Here is a 22,142-nt window from a genome sequence, read left to right as displayed (position 1 = left end):
GGGGGTAACAGGACTTGTACCAGTCACCTGGGTCTCAACACTCACAGACAAAACATTCCACAGCATGTCAACCCCTAGCCACAAAAAATCATCAGGTATTCTAGGCTTCACTGCACAAATACCAACATTTAAGTTAGAACCTTGCTGCGCAACTCCGACAGAACTACCAACAATCCACACCTACGCAAAACACCATTAACAACCGCCAATTCATCTGAAGCCCTTAAATATGGAATTAAGTTCCCCTGAACTTCTTTAGCAGGAGGCTAATGACTGGCAACAAATTCCAGCACATTTTGTATGTCAACTGCTAAGGCTTCCAGCCACTCTTCTTTAGTAAGAGCACCATTCATAGTAACATCGATGGAACTCACCACTCATACCCTTTCCAAGTCATCATACATCATTTTCGGCTCAGACTCACATAATAGTAGTCTTGACAAACAATCAGTAAATGCATTCCTGGCACCAACCACATAGTCTAAGCTGTTGTGAAACACTTGCAGTATATTGTCATTTGGCAATGCTTGGGGTAGCTCTTCCACCCTCACTAGTGCTAAATTGGTCTACCAATGGTTTATGGTCCATTCTTAGAAACAACATGCTGCCCCACACAAAACTTTGAAGTACTGCACACCCCACCACAAACCAAGAGCCTCCTTCACTATCATGGAATAAATAGTCTCTGTACCTCTCAAAGCCCTTGAAGCAAATGCAATGATTCCACAGCAACATTGCTCCACTTCTGCATAAGTATGGCCCCAAGGCCCAAATTGCTGGCATCAGTGGAAATGATACATGTGTCGGATATATGACGTTACAACGCATGCATTCACAACGCATGCCATCACAACGCAACTTTTACCCCGCAGGTGCCATTACAACGCATTCCATTACAACGCATGGCATTACAACGTAGGTGCTATTACAACGCATGCCATTACAACGTAAGTATAGGTAAGGTAGGTATTTAATTTTAGAATGTATTTTTTGTAGTTTTATAAATTAATTTATTTAAAATAATCATAACATTTTAAATACATTTAATATTTTTTTTAATCATAATTTAATTATTAAAAGTAATTTTAATTTTTTTAATTACATTTATTTTAAAATATTAATTTTTACCCCAACACTATCCAACACTTACCCTACTATTACACCCCGCTGAAGTTAGATAGTAATTTTTACCCCTACACTATCCAGCACTTACCCTACTATTACACCCCCCTGGAGTTAAAATAGTAATTTCTACCCCTACACTATCCAGCACTTACCCTACTATTACACCCCCCAGGAGTTAGAATAGTAGTTTTTACCCCTACACTATCCAACACTTACCCTACTATTACACCCCCCTGGAGTTAGAATAGTAATTCTTACCCCAACACCATCCAACACTTACCCTACTGTTACACCCCCCTGGAGTTAGAATAGTAATTTTTACCCCTACACTATCCAACACTTACCCTACTTTTACACCCCCCCCCCGGAGTTAGAATAGTAATTTTAACCCCTACACTATCCAACACTTACCCTACTATTTCACCCCCTGGAGTTAGAATAGTAATTTTTACCCCTACACTATCCAACACTTACCCTACTATTACACCACCCTGGAGTTAGAATAGTAATTTCTACCCCTACACTATCCAACACGTACCCTACTATTACACCCCCGAGTTAGAATAGTAATTTTTAGCCCTACACTATCCACCAATTACCCTACTATTACACACCCAAGGAGTTAAAAATATTATTTTACATTTATTTGAAAAAATAAAATATTAATTACAATTATTTTAATTAAATTATAAAAATTATTTAATAAATAATTGTAATTAATATTTTATTTTTTCAAATAAATGTAAAATAATATTTTTAACTCCTTGGGTGTGTAATAGTAGGGTAATTGGTGGATAGTGTAGGGCTAAAAATTACTATTCTAACTCGGGGGTGTAATAGTAGGGTAAGTGTTGGATAGTGTAGGGGTAGAAATTACTATTCTAACTCCATGGGGGTGTAATAGTAGGGTAAGTGTTGGATAGTGTAGGGGTAAAAATTACTATTCTAACTCCAGGGGGTGAAATAGTAGGGTAAGTGTTGGATAGTGTAGGGGTAAAAATTACTATTCTAACTCCAGGGGGGTGAAATAGTAGGGTAAGTGTTGGATAGTGTAGGGGTTAAAATTACTATTCTAACTCCGGGGGGGTGTAATAGTAGGGTAAGTGTTGGATAGTGTAGGGGTATAAATTAATATTCTAACTCCAGGGGGGTGTAATAGTAGGGTAAGTGTTTGATAGTGTAGGGGTAAAAATTACTATTCTAACTCCAGGGGGGTGTAACAGTAGGGTAAGTGTTGGATGGTGTTGGGGTAAGAATTACTATTCTAACTCCAGGGGGGTGTAATAGTAGGGTAAGTGTTGGATAGTGTAGGGGTAAAAACTACTATTCTAACTCCTGGGGGGTGTAATAGTAGGGTAAGTGCTGGATAAAAAAAATCCTATTTTGAACGTCGGATAGACGAATCGGATAATTCCTGTAAGGAGATTTTTAAAATTGTTAGAGACTTCACTTCTCCATCCTTAGCCACCTCTGTTCAGTGCCATTCAGAATCTTGGCTGAATGAACTTGCACATTATTTTGTCGAGAAAATAACCACCATTCAAGCCGACCTTGCGACTCATTCCAAACAGCCTCGGGTTGTTGATCCTGATGCTATCTCTTCTGTAAACCCCACTCTCTGGGAATTCCCGCAGTTAAGCCTTGCTGCTTCATTAGATCACTTGACAGGCTTGAAATCGGGCTCCCCTCTTGATCCCTGCCCGGTCTCTTGTCTCAACGAAATAGCCTCTGTGCTAAATAGTCCCATTAATTCCATTCTGAATTCCTCATTGTCTTCTGGCATTGTCCCTCAGGCTTGGAAGAGCGCTCTTATTCTTCCTCTAATCAAAAAACCAACTCTGGATCCCATCATACATGCCAACTATAGGCCTATTTCTCTCCTCCCTGCTCTGGCGAAGGTGGCGGAAAGACATGTGCACCGATCCATCTCTGACTTCATCGAGAATAACAACTTGTTGCACAGTACTCAATCTGGGTTTCGTCCGAATTATAGCACAGAGACCGCACTACTGGAAGTCACCACCGCCATTAGAGAGGTTTTAGACTCGGGAGGCAAGGCCGTGTTGGTCATGTTAGACTTGTCGGCGGCGTTCGACACCGTTCCCCATGACACCCTCCTAATTCGACTCTGGGATTGTGGTCTTAGGGGGACGGTGTGGAAATGGCTTAAATCATTTCTAGCCAACCGTCGACAAACGATCTGGGCGCCACCTCACTCCGCAGCTATGTCAGCCCTGGAAGTGGGGGTCCCTCAGGGGTCTATTCTTAGTCCCCTGCTTTTTAACATCTTTATGGCCCCCCTTGCAGAGGTTGCGGAGTTGTTTGGCGCTCAGATCGTGTCTTACGCTGATGACACCCAGCTCTTATTCACTCAGAATAAGAACGAGGTGTTTGATGGGACCCGTATCAGAGGCTGCTTAGAAGCAGTCTTTGATTGGTTCAAGAGACACGGCCTGAAATGCAACTCCGACAAATCGGAGTTGCTCTTTTTCGGGTGTATCTCTGAACCAAACTGGAAAAGTTGGTGGCCTCAGGATCTTTTCCCTCCTGCCAATGCTAGTACCAAGGCTAAAAATCTTGGCATCATTGTTGACAATGAGTTGACTTTTGGACCTCAAATAGCCTGTCTTGCAGGGAAGTGTTTCGGTATCCTGCGGATGCTCAGGAAATTCCTCCCTTTGATTTCTGTGAACCATCGAAGGGTTATTGTCCAGGCACTGGTAGGGTCGCGCATGGACTATGCTAATGCCCTTTATTTAGGCCTTCCTAAATATCTTGTAAGGAGACTTCAGGTTGTGCAAAATTCAGCTGCTAGGGCTATTTATGGTCTTCCTAGACGAGCTAGCGCTTCAAACTTGCTGAAGGAATTGCACTGGCTCCCTATAGCCAAAAGGGTGCTGTTTAAAAGTTTGACGCTAACCTATAAGGCCCTCCATGACTCGGGCCCCAGGTATATTAGAAAGCGCCTTGCTTTTTATCAACCGAGCAGAGCTCTTCGTTCTGCCTCCTTGTCCAAAATGTTCGTTCCATCCATCAAACGAACCAGACAAGGGGGGCGCTCGTTCCATTACCTGGCCCCACGCGCTTGGAATGAACTTCCTATTGCTCTTAGACAGGCCCCTAGTCTGTTGTCTTTTAGAAAGGCATTAAAAACATGGCTTTTTACTTATGAATTGTGATGTCTTTTATTCTCAGTTATGTTTCCTTCCCAATAAAGGTCCTCTTCGCCAAAGCGCCGGGACACTCCATTGTGAGTAGCCGTTGCGCTATAGAAGAGCCCAATTAACAAATTAACATAACATAGTGTAGGGGTAGAAATTACTATTTTAACTCCAGGGGGGTGTAATAGTAGGGTAAGTGCTGGATAGTGTAGGGGTAAAAATTACTATCTAACTCCAGCGGGGTGTAATAGTAGGGTAAGTGTTGGATAGTGTAGGGGTAAAAATTAATATTTTAAAATAAATGTAATTAAAAAATTACAAATTAATTTTAATAATTAAATTATAATTAAAAAAATATTACATGTATTTAAATGTTATAATTATTTTAAATAAATTAATTTATAAAACTACAAAAAATACATTCTAAAATTAAATACTTACCTTACCTATACTCACGTTGTAATGGCATGCGTTGTAATAGCACCTACGTTGTAATGCCATGCGTTGTAATGGAATGCGTTGTAATGGCACCTGCGGGGTAAAAGTTGCGTTGTAATGGTACTTCGTCGTAAAAGATGCGTTGTAAAGGTTGTTCCCCCATGTGTCATTAGTATCGAATGGCTTCAGAGGGCATGCTATAACAATGTCTTATTTAATTGACTCAAACACCTTGTCACACTCATTATTGTAAATATACTTTACATTCTTCTGAAGCAGGTGCCTTAAGCATGCTGTCTTACTTGCAAAATGTCCCACAAATTTGACATAATATTTTATTAAGTCCAAAAGAGACCTAAGTTGATCCCAGTTGAGATGTTTAGGAGCCTTCTCAATTGCTTCCAGTATTTTGACTTTGGGTTTTACCCCATCCAGAGAAAGTGTGTAGTTATCCTTCTTTAATGTCAACCCACTAGATCTCAGTATGTCACAGTATGCATTTAGTCCTATTCAGATTTATCTTGACCACACACCAAGATATCATCGTGAACATAAGTTAATCTGGGAACATCTTTGAACAATTTACTCATCAATCCCTGAAAAACAGCTCAAGCAGATGTTAATCCCAATGGCATCCGGAAAAAGGGATACGCACCTTCAGGCAGGACAAAAGATGTAAGATGTTTGGATTCTTGACACAACTCTACCTGGTGGTAAGCAGTTGACACATCCAATGATGTAAAAAACACCGCCCCTTTAAGGGCTGGCAACAGTTCATTAATATGGGGCAATGGTTGGTGATCAACCTAAATATTAGCGTTCAGTTGCCTTTAATCAACACTCAACCTCAACTACTTATCAGATTTTGCAGACTTCAATAGGTTCAAAGATCCCCTGATCACACAATTTCCTACGTTCAGATTTCAGCTCATTATGTAGCCTCAAAGGTACTTAGCACACCACGTGCACAACTGCCCGGGCAAATAATGTGGTGTTGGGTACTCTTCAATTTATCTAAATGTCCATAACCACTCACACTCACCAATTCGACCGATATATGCACTGCTTGAATCATACATTCTTTTCATTTAAATAACCATATTAGGATGATTTGGATCCAATACTATGTCCAAATCACCCTGTTCATTCCATCCTAACAATTCAGAGCCTCGCTCGGTGGAACTGCCCTCAAACTCCAACATGGCATCAAATTGACCCTTAACTTATACTTTATTTCCCCCATGCAAATATTTCAATGTGTGAAGCTTGTAATTGTATCCTGAGAAACCCTTCAAAATCCTTTACATTCATTAGTGTGAAAGGAGAACCAGAATCCACCATTAATTTACCGATCATCCCATTTACAGCAATTCTACACTCTGGAGGTAGACTTCTGTGACACCCATTCATAGTAGATAAGCCTACAGTTTCATCATGCCCTGGAGAAGTTAGCGTTAATATTCAATTGCCATCATCCTCAGACAAGTCATTCTCCAATGACTTTATCATCGTTGAACTATTCTGTTTCTGCCCTGACATTGATTTAAATACTACTGCGAAATTACCTTTCTTGCCGCACTTAAAACAAGTTTGGTCTTGTGCCAGGTGGACTTGGTGCTTGGATTGACCACTTTCTGTGGAGCCTTTCCGCTTTCTATCTTAGATGATTGTCTATCAGATTGTTTAGAGATGAGTTGAACCTCAGTTTAAGGTTTAGAACTTTTTTTAATTTCCTTCATGCCTTGCTCCGAGTGTTAGATAGCATCAATGCTGTTTACAAGTTGGGATCTGCACTGGCCAGAAGTCTTTCCTGGATTTTCGTATTATTAGTCCATACAATTAGCTGTTTATTCATAAATTCAACCTTTAATCCCATAATTACATGTGGATGTAAGCATACTCAAGGCAGCTACAAAGTCCTCAATAAACTCTCCAGGAAGATGTGAATGCTGTAAAAATATACGCAGATCCATAACAGTTCTTTTTTGGATTGAATATCAATAGTGCTTTTTTTCTTTTTAGAGGGGAATGTGTCACTGTTGAATGTCTCCAAATATGCCTCAAATGCTTAACTCCACTGTGGCCAATTAAGTGGAGGAGTACCAAAACGGGTAAATATGGTGTGGGGCTGGTATATTAACTATGAGTGTGACCTAGCATGGGTGAGTTGCTGCCGCTAATAGCATAGTTGCTAAATTGTATGAGAAACTAATCACAGTTATTAGGTGTGCCTGTCACTGTGAACACACTCAATGCACAGAAAACCTGAACAGCTTCTCAAATAAAGATGGTCACCAAAACTCAAGTACTAAGTTTCTGAGGCAGATTGGGCACAGATTCAGTACCCAACAGCACAAACTGGTTGCCAGTAGGAACGTGGAGAATGCATGCCAAGCAAAGCTATCATATGGAATGGAAAGCTTCGCAATCTATCAAAATGGCTGCTGGCATCATACACGCAACTTGTGTTTATGGAGGCAGTAGGGCATGGAGGTGTGGTTCAGGGTTTTTCATTCCAGTGAGAGGGAAACACGCGAGTCACCATAAATTGCCACAGTAAGGCACCAAATATGCTGTGGGCTCTGCATGGACAACAGCCCGCCGCCAATGTGCTGGTCCTCAACTGTGCTAACAGCTACTGCTTCAGTCCGGCACTTCAGTGCACCACACAAAGAGATTCCTTCTGTGATGGAAAGGAGTAGACTCACTGGAGAAGACTGGTGAGACTGACAGTCAACCCATTGCCACTGAAAAGATGTGCACTGCGGTAAGGAGAGAAAAGCTCTATTTCACAGTAAGCCAAACCAGTTGGCAGCAACTGTCATCCCTACAACCGCACACCCCAATGTTCCACACAGGACACCAACACCACCAAACATTCCACATATGGAACTTAACATTCGCTCAGAAATGTAATTTCCCATTCCTATCCACTCTTAGATAGCTAATGACTGTTACGTAGTCAACAGTTAACACGCATTGGCTTTTCCTAGACCCAGAGGTAAGTCATTATCCTCTGAGTCAGAGTTCTGAACTCTAGCTGTCAAAGATGTGTTTTCAAGCTGGTGGTGTGATGAATGGTAGAACTGGTTTTAAACTAGTACTAGCACAGGCAGCCCTAGGTACATTTTTATAAAGTTTCTTTTCTGCTCAAGTAAATCTGATTGCACCATTAAGTCATATTTTACAAACTAAGCACTTTGACATTTAACTTTTCATGTCATAAGTGCACTTAAGGAACCATATACAAGGGACTTACAGAAAGGGTAAATAGGCCCAATAGGGAGTTCCAATGTATAGTACATGATTTAGATGGGGAAGCACATACACTTTAGTTCTGTTTAGCAGTGGTAAAGTGCACAGAGTATTAAAGTCAGCAAATATAGTGTGCAGAAAAAGGCAAATAAAATTGGAGTGACCATGCAGAAAAGGCGTTTTTGCTACACTAACTAAACTAGCTTGTACGTTGGTCGAGAGACACTGGCACCACAATTATCTTTCAAAGGCTAAAATGGCTTGTAAGACTAGCCACAGAAATGCAAATCTCCAGTCAGACAAGCGCTGTCGAAGCATTATACTTCCTGACATCTGACAAGCAGCAGCGCTTCCCTTGAAATGTTTAGGATCATTAGGGATTCCTCCCGCACATTGCATGTGCAACAGCAGATCACCCCTTCACCGGCTTTTTGCATTTTTCTATCTAACTTCTTCTGATACGATTTTGATTATTTATCAACTCTTTCAGTTGAGTCATCTTCAGTCTCCGTGCCTAGTGATTTGACCTCAGATCCTGCACAGGCGCTCACCAAATTCAGTCATGTCTCTCTTGAGGAGACAACAAAAACTATGATCATCAGTAATTCAAACTTCGGTCTGAGCCCTGTCTAGCCTAATGTGTTTATTCTAAAAGTCTGGTCATCAATACCTCAGCCTGCAGATTGGTTAATTACTCTCTTCTGCCTAGTCTTCTCCCTGCAAACAAGAAAAGAGCTTATACTCTTTCTCATTTGAAAAGCCCTTCTTGGACCGCTTGGTTGTCTCGTCTCACTTTCACTCTTTTGTGCAAAGTTCACAAAGAAGGTTATTAACTCTCAGCTGATGAAGCTTATCTCCACAAACTTGCTTCTCAACCCCATAAAAGTAGTTTCCTTGCCTCTCCTGGTACCAAAGCAGATTGTGTCTCTGTTCAAAATGAACCGCAGATTATTTTAAACAGTGGTTAATTTGTAAAAGAATGAGTGCTGGTGCCTAAAGCTCTTCTCAGAAGCCCTTGGCCGGCTGACCGTTTATCTCACTCTTGCCCGTTCTTGCATTCTTATTTTGAGAAGTTTTTTTCCATCATTCTCTTCAGCCATTCTGTCCCTTGCTCACTGTAAATTTCTGATGCATGAAAATAAGTGCTAGTCCCCAAAAATGAGTGCTGGTGGCTCCCACTGGCAATCACCAGCTCAAATTAGGCATTGATCTTGAATGAATGAATATAATCTTATAAAGCGCGCACATACATGGCGTAACGCTAAAGGAGAGAGCAAGAAAAGAGAAGAAGAGGCAGAAAAATAGAACACTGTTAAGTCGGTAGGAGCGAACCTGGAACATACGGCAACCTATTCTACTACATTCGTGAACAGCCAAGTTTTCAACTGCTTCCTGAATTGCATCAGGGAGGCTTGCCCTCGAAGCGAGAGGTCTGATCCTGGATCAAGGCAGAGTTGTCGCGCTCATCCTTTTATCCCTCTACCCAACCATCAGCACTGTGTCTTGCCACACTACTTGACAGACTTGGAGGGATGGAAGTGCGTGGGAGGATTTGAACTGGATTGGTAATTTTTAGTAGACCAAAGGAAAGACTGTTTTACATTTCCTCTTCAGCCAGGGAGACTTTATGCAAAGTTCTGCAGGGCTCATCACTGAACCCCATGCTATTCAATATGTATGTAATGCCTCTTGCAGGGCTGGTTATGGAGCATCCTCCCTCCTGGATGTGTTATGGAGATAATAGTGATATCATTCTCAGGCTACATGGCAACAGCAATGCGGCCACCTCAATTGTTAGTGTGTGGCTGAGTGAAACTGTCTGAAACTGAATTCAGATAAAACCGAGGTGATAGTTCTAGCAGTCCACCCAAGTTCTATTCCTCGAGCGTGGCCGGACTCTCTGGGGCCTTTGACCTTTGCCTGTGAAGAATGTTACAAATCTGGGGGCTGTGTTCAATGATGAACTCTCCTTCGAAACATACTTGGCAAAGGTCACATCATTTCCTCCAACTGAAGATTCTCTATAAGATTGTGTCCTTTCTACCGGATGACTCTCATTATCCTCTTTTGCTACTGGTGGTGGAATCTGTGCAAGATTATGTGGATACTTTGTATTTAGGATTTTCTGCCGACACCACTGAGCATCTACAGCTGGGATAGAATGCCGCAGCACAGCTTTTGCTTAAACGCCAGGTACGCAACCTCTCTCAGGACGCTGCAAATGCTTCATCGGCTTCCAAAACACAATCAAATTACTTTGAAAGGCTAGTGTCTGTGCTTTAAGACTCTGTGTGAATCATCATTTCCTTTGTTTATTTGACCAGTGATCCCAAAAGGTCTCTTTAATCCAGGTCTGCCTTTCTTTTTAAAATCCCTAAAATCAGGAAAGTATTTAAAGTGGGCATATCACTTGCCTTACAGACAGTCATTCAAAATACACACTTTCAGAAGGTGTATAATTTATGACATACTTCTGTATATGTCCAGCACCATTATTATTGTTATAACTAATACTAATATTTATGATAATAAGGTCAAATATTATTATTATAACCATAATAATTATAATGGGAACAGTCCAGTCCGAACTACCAAGCCATGTCTTTCCCAGACTGGAATCAAGCATCCAAGGACCGGTTTCTGGCTATCAACCTTCATCAGCCTAGATAGCTTGACTCCAGTGGTGTGGACAGCATGGGACTCACGTCTGAGCATACCCATCCCACTCGGGGTGACAAATGCAAAAACAACAATTGATGGACAGAATGCAGAACAATGTCATACATTCACCCCAGTACAGAGATCTGGGCCTAAATCCATTGTTTCTCTCTCTTCGCCTGGCGCTCGCTCAGGACAAAAGAGGCCACGCACTAAAATAATAGAAACATAGAACAGTCTATGTAACTTTGGTTATAATGATGTCATTATTTATAGTATGGTGGTTCAGACGACATCAAAATGTTCGAAATTTGGAAAGATAGAGACTCAGGCAGACATGCAGGGACTCTCGCTGAATGACTGGCAGACTCGATTTCAACTGACAGATTACTCCATGTTTTTAAATGTGAAGAATATTATTTTACAAAAAACGGATGCAGCTCAAAAAATCGGGACAGAAAGTTGTGGCTGGAAGCACATGTGTAATGGATGTGCTGCATCTCATTTCTGGAAGAGGCTCGATGATGTGCAATGCCGTGATGTGGCTCTTCCATAAATATAGTAAAGAGAGTGAGCCAACTGGAGCATAGGCTCCCCATAGCGAAACCACCGAGAGACTGGGCATAGTGGCTTTCCAAAGAACTGAAATGAAACCTGAACTACAGCCGGACACAGCCCCCTCTTACTTCTCCGTCGTTGCCTTGGTCTGGCATCTGAGCCGAGGGGGAGGTAGCGAGGCTGTTCCGCGCTGGGGAATAAAAGGCTTCAAAGCGGACTAGAGAGAAAGCTATCCATCCAGAATAGCAAGTTACTGATTGGTTAAGCGTTTGCTTTATTTTATTTCATTTCGAAGACGTTTTTCGTCACGTAGACAAACGGCGTCCTGATTGGCTCAGCCCCTTGATGGGCGGCCAATGAGAACTTGTCTCGGTATTGCGCTGATGCGCACACTATTGGTGGATGCTTTCACCGGAAAACGCCATGAGTGTTTCCTTTCCGCGTCGTCCAGGGGTGCAAATGCGGACCAGCGTGGAGGAGTGGAGGTATATCCCGTGAAGGGATGCCCATTGGTCAAACTTTATGCCGGAAAGACACGTGAAATGAGTGTTTCCTTTCCGCGTCGTCCAAGGGTGCAGATGCGGACCAGCGTGGAGAAGTGGAGGTGTCTCCCGTGAAGGGATGCCCATTGGTCAGACTTTATGCCAAAAAGACACGTGAAATCAGGAAGTGACTCAGCCTATGGCAGATGTGCCTTGAGTTGTAAACAGGAAAGAACACAGAATTACTATTGTGTTTCCCTAGTGTGACGCTATGAAAAATATGCGTGTCATGGAAATCTAGGGCGCTTAATATGTACACCTTTCACTGTTTTTGACATTCATCGTCTTGCGACAATTCATTCTGATTTATCATGCTCGGAGCCTCGAAAAATGCAGATCCGTGTGCAGATTGCTTAGAAAGTAAGCAAAATGACGCGGCATTGTGATTTTCGTTTAAGCACTTATCGTATGAGTGTGTAATCTACAAATTCTAAGAATTCTCTCTTTATCAAGCGGATATGGCCAAGTGCTTTGCAGAGGGTATTACAGATCGCCCACGTCTAAAAAAAACAGTGCCACTACTCTGACACAGAAGTACTTAGAACAGTCGTGGTGTTGTAAGACTGATTGTTTTGGTCTAATGTAACACATACAGCTTGGTGGAAAGAAGGGGGTCCACCTAAGGTGAGATATGTTCGGAACAGTAGTGTGACTCATGTAGAACACATGCATACCCACAGCTCACTGTGTGTAGACTAAGATGGAAACATCTCTGTGGGAAAAAGGAAGGAGACGTCATGTGACTGAGTTTCATAGTTCTTCGACAGTTCTTTGGCGATAGGCTGAGATAAGGCCTTATATCTGTAGCCACGGTATATCGTCGTTCAGTCCCTCACTGTCACATTTAAGTCTGAAAATCCATTTTTGTTCTTTTTTAAACAAAAATTGGGCGATATCACTCACATGTGGAGGTATAAAGGGCTGTTCTAAAACTAGCCATTCCAGTTCGTCTGCAGAGTGTTTTTTGTTGACGAAGTGAGACGTCAGACGAGTCGCTTGTTTGTTGGGCCTGATGGTGCTTTTGTGCTCCTGTATTCTCAACTTGATCTTCCTCGTTGTCATGCCTATGTAGCGAAGAGCACATGGACAGGTGATCTGATAAATTACTTGTTCGCTGTTGCAATTAGTGTGTCTTTTTAGCAGCCAGGGGCGTGTTGTGCCAATGTCAACCGATAGTATTTTCTTGGTCTGTGGACACACTGAGCAATTGCCACATGGGTGATGTCCTTGGACCGGAGGAAGATGCCACAGTGTGGCTGTAGTTTCTTCAATGGTGTGCCTTGGTCTCGTGTGGACCAGTTCGTCTCTCAGATTAGCGCTCCTTTTGAATGAGAAAAGTGGCAAAGGAATGTTGTCACCTGTACTATTCAGGATGCGCCATTTTTGTCTGATGATCTTTTGAATACTTGACGATGCTGTACTGAAAGTGGTCACACACGCTAGTTTGTTGAGAGAGGGTTTCTCAACGGGTGGTGACAGGAGTGCCTCTCGGTTATTGTTTGAAGCCCTTTTGCAAGATTTTCTGATCAGTGAGCTCGGATAGAGGCGTTGTTTGAGTTTACTTGAGAGGTCTTTGGCTTGAGACTGGAAATCAGGTTTCTCTGAGCAATTCCTCCGGACCCTGAGAAACTGCCCAAAGGGTACATTTTCTCTAAGGGAGCGGGGATGATGGCTATCGAACCTAAGCAGTGAGTTACGAGACATAGGTTTACGATACAGACTGCTCGTGAAAAAATTAAAAAAAATAAAATTAAAAAAATGATGAAGGCTGATAGCCAGAAACGGTCCTTGGATGCTTGATTCCGGTCTGGGAAAGACATGGTTTGGTAGTACGGACTGGACTGTTCCCATGAGGCACAGGGTCAGAGCTGATTTGCATATTGCCAGTGTCTAACCCAGGGTGGTGTGGAGTGCAAAAAAACGATGGATTTAGGCCCAGATCCTTGTACTGGGGTGAATGTATGACATTGTTCTACATTCTGTCCATCAACTGTGTTTTTTGCAATTTTCACCCCGAGTGGGCTGGGTATGCTCAGATGTGAGTCCCAGGCTCTCCACACCACTGGAGTCAAGCTATCCAGGCAGATGAAGGCTGATAGCCAGAAACCGGTCCTTGGATGCTTGATTCCGGTCTGGGAAAGACATGGCTTGGTAGTTCGGACTGGACTGTTCCCATGAGGCACAGGGTCAGAGCTGATTTGCATATTGCCAGTGTCTAACCCAGGGTGGTGTGGAGGGCAAAAAAACGATGGATTTAGGCCCAGATCCTTGTACTGGGGTGAATGTATGACATTGTTCTACATTCTGTCCATCAACTGTGTTTTTTGCAATTTTCACCCCGAGTGGGCTGGGTATGCTCAGACGTGAGTCCCAGGCTCTCCACACCACTGGAGTCAAGCTATCCAGGCTGATGAAGGCTGATAGCCAGAAATCGGTCCTTGGATGCTCGATTCCGGTCTGGGAAAGACATGGCTTGGTAGTTCGGACTGGACTGTTCCCATGAGGCACAGGTTCAGAGCTGATTTGCATATTGCCAGTGTCTAACCCAGGGTGGTGTGGAGTGCAAAAAAAGATGGATTTAGGCCCAGATCCTTGTACTGGGGTGAATGTATGACATTGTTCTACATTCTGTCCATCAACTGTGTTTTTTGCAATTTTCACCCCGAGTGGGCTGGGTATGCTCAGATGTGAGTCCCAGGCTCTCCACACCACTGGAGTCAAGCTATCCAGGCTGATGAAGGCTGATAGCCAGAAACCGGTCCTTGGATGCTTGATTCCGGTCTGGGAAAGACATGGCTTGGTAGTTCGGACTGGACTGTTCCCATGAGGCACAGGGTCAGAGCTGATTTGCATATCGCCAGTGTCTAACCCAGGGTGGTGTGGAGTGCCAAAAAACGATGGATTTAGGCCCAGATCCTTGTACTGGGGTGAATGTATGACATTGTTCTACATTCTGTCCATCAACTGTGTTTTTTGCTGATGTCAGAGCGGTCATGTGCTCTAAACAGTTACACGGCGCATGCTTCTGTGCCTCGTGAACTGAGTGGAATATTTGACCTGCTCAAATTTGGTTGCTGCAAAATTATCTGTGTAAATCCAGGAGTGAGTGGCAATCCAGGAAAGAATACTCCAGGCAGGCCTTCCTCATGTAAGTTTGCCAAAGTTCAGTGTGGTGCATGCAGTGGTGAAAGTGGAAGCGCGCGGCCAGTTAAGTATGCAACTGAAATTGTACACAGTATTTGTGATGTTTGTGAATCTGTAGAAATTATCGGAAAGTGTTCAACCCTTACTAATGCCATACCGAGAAGTTTCAGGTTTACTACTAACATGGATGCCCAAAACTTAAAGACAAGGGTATTACAAATCATTCTGGAAGGAGCTGTATACTATTTTAACTCCGAAAGATCCATTGCCTTTCCCAGCAGCAACACTGTCAGTATGTAACGGCACAGGGTTGCATGTGACGACGTGAATACAGTTCCTTCAAATTAGAACTGGGACTTTTGTGCGCTATCTCCCCTTTTTACACAAAATACGCACTCGCTGTGCTTATGTTTCTGTATGTCAGCCTTTTGGTGTTCTTTTGTTAAGGCGTCTTGAGAGCAGGTGCCAGGTAAGTTAAAATGAATCGACGTCCAGGTGTAGTTCAATTGTTAGCATATTAGGTAACGAGGATTTCTATACAGAGATTGCATAAAAAATTATTGAGGTCTGGGCTGATATATTAGTGACATTATACTGTAATACTCCTAAATTGGTAGTCTACCCACAAAATGTAGTAAAATGTTCATAGATTTTATCACCTTGAAACGCTCTCGGCTAGGTTTACAAAGTTGGAACAATGAACCACTTGAAGGCACGCTTACATTGCATATTCAGACGAAATCAATAAAGGTCATTTGAGCTATTCCGAATAAACATTGCTGCCCTGTGTGTCTGTGTGTGGGAGCACACGCGCCCAGACGTGTTTTCGTACCACAGTTTAGAGCCTTGTCCTATTTTATGCGCCTGTAGTGCATAAAGTTGATTAATTGAACCCCACTTTTAACACCATTTTATTTGTCATGTTTCCTGCTCTCCAGCGGAGGGGCGACGTTCCTCCATTCTCATGGGAGCACCGCCCCTGCCTTGCATAATTGAGGCAGGTGCCTGCAGTCAAGTACACTGGACTCAAAAAAAGAAAGAATCCTGGAACAATAGTAAATAAGCATTGATATAAATTAGCATTGGTATGGATTCACTCTCATTGATAGTACAGTGATAGGATTTAATCTCATTGATGACAACTGCGTGATTGGGTGATCCCTGTTTGAGGATTGAGTATTATTGGTGCCATAATGTGACTTTAATTTTCATTTGTGGTCCAGTGTGAGTATGTACTCCAATGGCAGAGAAGTATGAGGATACCTCAATATGTTTACTGCAGTGAGAAAATTGCTGCATATTGTTTCAAAAGTGAAGACTGCTGGATAATTTCAGAACAATACGAGGATTTCTGCATACATTTAATACATTATTAGGCCCCTGCATACAGTGAGCTCAGAGTGAGAGAAAAAAGCAGGCGCTTAGGCTAGCATGAGGATTCCTGAATAGCATTACTGCTGTGTGCAGACCAATGCATTATTATGGGGATGTAAGCCTATTCGATTTGGTGAAATGCAATAAACATCAATAATGGGAGGTTAGTGTGACCACACAGCTTGCGGCTCCAGCGATATTGCACATGAAGTACCCTTGATAGCTCTGCTACTGGCTACTTCTACATAATGGGGCAGATTTATGAGGCCCTTGCGCCACGTTTACGCCGCTGTTGCGTCACGCAAGGCGGCGTAAACGTGGCGCATCCCTACGAACGATTTACAATGTGACGCATCTAGGCAGATGCGTCACGTTGTAAAGCCCTGCGCCGCTTGTGGGCGTTCCGGCGCAGGGTGGGCGTTTCGGGGCAGGTGCGCCTCGCAAAAGTGGCTGAGTGAAATCTATAAGATTTCACTCAGTCACTTTCAGGCCAATGCTGCGTCAAAAGCCTGCGCCTGCTTGAAGCAGGCGTAGGTCTTGACGCGGCATTGTTAAGATGAGGCACCCCCCAGCCTTGCTGGAGCTGCGTCGCGCTTGCGACGCAACTTCAGCAATGCTCCACCTTAACGGCACAGATGCGTCACGCATCTGTGCCGTTTTTGCCCCATGGTGCGCCGCATTGTAAATGCGGCGCACCATGGGTGGCGGAGCTGTGGCGCACTGTGGCGCACATTAACTGGCGCATCCCTGGGGATGCGCCAGTTAACATAAATCTGCCCCAATGTCTCTGCATGGGGTCTCCTGCAGGGTCAGATTGGGACAGAAAATAGGCCCGGCTCCAAATTAAAAGTGGTCCCTTTAATTGAGTCAGATAGCTAAAAAGTGTTCCACATTCCTAAATCGGGGCAGTATTGAACTAGTAAACCAAGCTGTATAGGTGTTTTGCAAAGTATGGGAGACTACATGCATTGGTGATAGCTGCAGGCAATGTTTGTGGTAATAGAGAAATTAATATTAAGAACAGGCTCACCAGACCATAAATCAAGCTCACAAACAGCATAAAAGTCTGCAAAAATACACTACACTTTCGGACCAGCCCTTCGGGCACTGCCAGATTGCTCAACAGGCCAGTCCGACTCTGGCCTCCTGCATTACTTTTGTGCTGAGTGAGAACTTGTGCACCACTTTAGAACTGGGTGCCTCATTTATGAGGTTTTGCCTTAGGGCAGCGTCGCAGGCCTTCCTGCTGCGCTTCCCTACGGCACATGAAAAAGGCCAGGAAAGATACAGCGCATTCCTGTCCTTTTTCCTGGTGCACAATGAGCTGCCAAGGCAGGCACCTTTGCACCATGACAGCAACAGCCATCTATTTTAATAGCGTCTAATTGTGAAATTATAGACTAACTCAGTTACTAAAATGGCACCCTCCTTTTCAGTTTGTATAAAACATTATACAATTACGTTACGAATACCTTTAAAACGTGTGCTTTGAATTATATGAATTTAAAGGGGCATTTTTGTAATGTAATTATAATTTTAGTTTTTCCCTATTAGCACATATTCATACCAAATAATTAGGGTATGCAAAGTACGTGTGCATTTCTATACCTTAGGGATTGTCAAGTACAACAGAGATGGATTCATTTTGAAAATTGTAGAGAAAACTTTGTTATGTGAAAAATATAACTACGTTTTCAGAGCATAGTTTATTGACGAGTTCAACATTTGACACTAAAAACTGTGGAAATAAACCTTATCTATAGCTATTTGGCCAATCTCAAATAAAGTGATCATACAGTATTACCAATGCAGTTCATTTTGACACTTGAAAAAATTGTCTGAGGTCTGAGAAAAAATTGTGAAGAAAGTGTAGATAAATACAATTGTATAGTAAAGGGAAAGTACAGCATGAGAGAGTAATTGTCTGAGTTTCCAAAGCAATGTTTTGTAACTAGCGTTTTATATCATTCTTTGAGGATTGTGACATCACTTTTTGAGATGCTTGAAGCAGTGTCAGTGACATTTTAGACGTTCACCAGTCCTTCTCATTGGCTTCCTAATGATTCTGGAAGGTGCAGTGTCAGAGCAATAGAAGTTCAATGAAAAGAGAACACGGCACTAGGAGCCAATGGAGTTCCAGATCTTTTGGGAACAACCATTTGTAATCCCTTAGTCCATTAACCCCTCCCACGCTCATGACGAGCTCAGCTCGTCATGAGCCACGGTTCTCGTGTGCTCATGACGAGCTGAGCGTAAGAACGCTCAGGTGTGGGGCTAATTCCCCTGCTGTGCTGGGGGTTTTAAGGAACGGGCGTGGTCATGACGAGCTCAGCTCGTCATGAGCACAAGAGAAACGTGGCTCATGACGAGCTGAGCGCCCCTCCTCCCCCCAGCACAGCAGGTGTCATGTATTCCTATAGGTTCTGAATCGATCCCCCTATTCCTGACCCTATTCTGGTTAAACTAACTATCAAGTTAACTAACAGTCAGCCCATGAGGCAAGAACAGCCCCCATGATGCAGATACCGTTATCTGACGCAGTCACACTACGGCACAGGAACGTGTTATCTGATTAGGTCATAACGCTTGAGATCTAATTAGACAAGCGACATTCCTCCAGCCCCTGATAAGGCATACGACGTTCTCATAACAAATCAAACCTATGACAACCTGGAAAATCCGTGCGGCCATTGTTTTGATTTCACAGAGAACTTTAGTAAAGAATGTGCTATTGAGCAAGTCGTATGACATCTTTATTGACGTATCTATGTCCATCCTTACGTCAATCTCGGCACCTTTAAGGTATAAATATTGCCGATCTTGCCCTATGCAAACACACGCGTGGTGACAAGACGGAGCAGCCATACTTGCCGAAGCCGAGAGCAGAAGCAGACCCCGCTGGCAGCAGCCCCGCCTTCCTGACGCGCTGAGAGACGCGCTGCTATCTCAAGCCGAGAGACCCAGCACTGGCGTTTCTGGGCAGCCCTCGCAGGCAGCCTGGAATATCGAGAGCAGAGAAAGAGATACCATTCCTCATTCATCCTAACTTCCAGGTACAGAACTGAATAACCCCTCACAGAGAATTCTTTAGTTATTCACTTGGCAAAAACAAACTTAACTTAAACTGTAACTTTCTATTCCCGCCCACGCATTAGACTTAGGTCAGGTACACGGGGTAGGCGTATTTAGAAACACCAGTTGAGTACGTTTAGTCAAATGTATATGTGTATGTAAATATATTTTAATCATTTTAAACATCATATGGCTCAGAAACCATATCAATGTTTTTACAGTATTATTTTATACTATTGCTTTTAATGTATGCACTTTACTTAACTATAAGTATTGCAATAATATCGATCCATTTCTCTTGTACGAGAAAAGAGACTGATCAATAAATAACACCTTTTTATTGAACACGCCCGTCTCTTCCTTTTCTCTACAATCTGATGAGACTAAGAATGCACGTACTGACTGAGTAAAATAATTGCCTTGTGCTCACACGACTCTCGAGATTGACTCTTGATTAGGGGAGAACAAAGTTGTCATGTTCTATGGTTGTCAGAAACTAAATCCCTTCTTGTCTAATCAGGGAAGTTAATTCCTCCTTGAACATTCGAGAAAGTTTCTAGCGAACTCTGAGCTACGCTGGCAAACCCAAAAATTAAGTCTAGTATCGACAGTAGTAGACCTAGTTAACGTCTGGTCTAGGGCTTTACTGCTGTAGGTATTATTCCAATGCGCAGAGCCTATTGGGAAAATAGGAGCTACACTACACAGGGGGAAACAGCCACGCAGCCAAGGGGTTAATGGATTGTGTTGCTGTATTAAGGGTGTTTTTAAAGGCGCCAGATTGTTGTCTGGAATACTGAAGAGCAGGACGTAGCCTCCATGCAGGCGTGACCAGACCAGTGCATGAAAAGCCATTCTTAATTCGGGCTTGGGGTCAGTGGCGTAACATTAGCCCCGGAGCTCTAGGGGGGGTCCTCTCCGGCACTGTGCAAGGGGGCAACGACCTGACTGCGTCCGGAGTGTGGGGGCTCCATCCCTGACCTTTGCAGGGGGGCCCCTCAAGTTTCATTACGCCACTATCTTCATGCCTGCATAAAACAGATTATGGAACAATGGGAAGCCTGGATTCTTATTTCACATGTGATGTTTAAAAAAAAACCGGACAGGTAATGTTGATCGTGGTGTGACATCACTTTCCCAGGCTTCTGGAGACATATTCAAACCCCTCATGCTTTAAGTATTGTTATTTTAACATGTTGCCAGAATTTTCTGGCAGCTGCAGACCTTACTGAGTTGTCCTTCTGTTGGTTATTGAATGATAATGCAATATTTATTCATAAATCTTTGCATAACAAAAATGGTAGTTATAAAAACGTATTAACTTGTCAAAAATTCTAATTCTAATGTAAAAGTCCACTCTTAGACCATTCCTCGGTAAGAGGCTGCAATAAATGTTTTTACACCAGGGGATGTCTGTTTTGTCAAGAAACACAAATTACAGTATCTAATGGCAAATGTTGGGGTTTCTTTTGCAGGGAGACTCAGGAGGACCCCTGGAGTGCAACGGACAGCTTCAGGGTGTTGTATCTTGGGGACCTAGCAAGTGCGCCTCGAAGAACGCCCCAACTGTATACACCAAAGTCTGCAACTATAATGCGTGGATCAATCAAGTCATATCTAATAATTAATGCTTTGACATTATATAAGCACCACTAAAAACAAAAAGATGTTCTTTCACCCAACACAATGTCATAACAAATAATGCATGTTCATAATATGGCCATCTATAGTCAGGCCCACTGGAATTATGCAGCAGGGAGCACCAATTTATGTGCCAGGGTATACTATATGAGGCAAGAAAAGGCAAACTGTGCAGCATAATGCAACACATCTTTAGATACTGTTACTTCATTATTTTCTAGTTTTTACACACGGTAATACTGTCCGGGCAAAGATTTCTCCTCATTAGTACCAGTTTAACAACAAAATACAGAAAATAGCAACCCAAAGATGACCAACTAACCTTTAAAAAGGGCCTGACACTGAGCGAACCACTTCACCAAGTTTTTACTAACTTTGTCTCCGGTTGATCTAGAAACACCTTTTTTGGGTTAAAATCAGCAGATTATGCAGCACATGATGGATTATGTGGCAATTGTGGCAAATCCATATTTATGCGGAACAAGCTGCGCCCGCGTAATCGCATACTTCCAGTGGTCCTGTCTATAACATATATGAATCAGTCAACATATGTTACATCGGTCACCCCATGAGTTGAACCAGAATGCTTTGCACCCCAAGAAGCCAGAAACTGGCTATTACATATATGCGACAGGGGACTGTGGTGAATTTGTAATCCAGCTGAAAGTGAAAGAAAGTGCTGTAACAAGTAAAGTGTATAAATATCTAGTGTCATATGCAGTCTGGAGATTTCTGCTGTCGTTCACGCTTATAGTGATAGTGTAACTTCAAGTAAATTGTACACTGTATCTAATAGTCCCTTCCATAACAGCGAAACTTCTATATGTTCAGGAAACTACATGCTTCTCTGTACTTCCTTAATAAACATTCAAATTGCAACTAAAAATTCTGTAGACTATTCATTCGCCGAAAACCCATTACCTTGTGTTGTAATTTTCTTGCACCAGCACCACAGCACCATGATAGTGTAAATTCTTGATGTCTCTTGCACTTAAGTCTTGACTTTAATCTCATACACCAAAGGTTGGTTGCATTTTGCAGTTCACTGTTGCAATGGTTGTTTATTTTTCTATGAAAGTCACATTATTGCTTTTTTTCTATGTAAATCATGCTCTATCCTTAGCTTTCTGGATAGCCTCATCAACACATGTACGCTGATTCATCAAACTGCCAG

The 22,142-nt window shown here is 42.7% G+C and overlaps 1 protein-coding gene across 1 annotated transcript in view; it reads left to right on the top strand.

The window, feature by feature from the left end:
- The window catches only part of LOC144762899 (trypsin-3-like), a 41,168-nt gene extending 19,314 nt beyond the window's left edge, over window positions 1–21,854 (top strand). Inside the window, exon 5 of the mRNA XM_078648196.1 lies at window positions 20,803–21,854. Coding sequence (XP_078504322.1) covers window positions 20,803–20,955 — 153 coding nt within the window. The 3' untranslated portion in view covers window positions 20,956–21,854. The remainder of the gene's footprint in view (window positions 1–20,802) is intronic.
- The last annotated feature ends 288 nt before the right edge of the window (window positions 21,855–22,142 follow it).

This window comes from Lissotriton helveticus, chromosome 6, assembly GCF_964261635.1.
Source record: "Lissotriton helveticus chromosome 6, aLisHel1.1, whole genome shotgun sequence".
Lineage (NCBI taxonomy): Eukaryota > Metazoa > Chordata > Amphibia > Caudata > Salamandridae > Lissotriton > Lissotriton helveticus.
The sequence above is the reverse complement of the archived record's forward strand: the minus strand, read 5'-3'. Positions and strand labels throughout refer to the sequence as shown.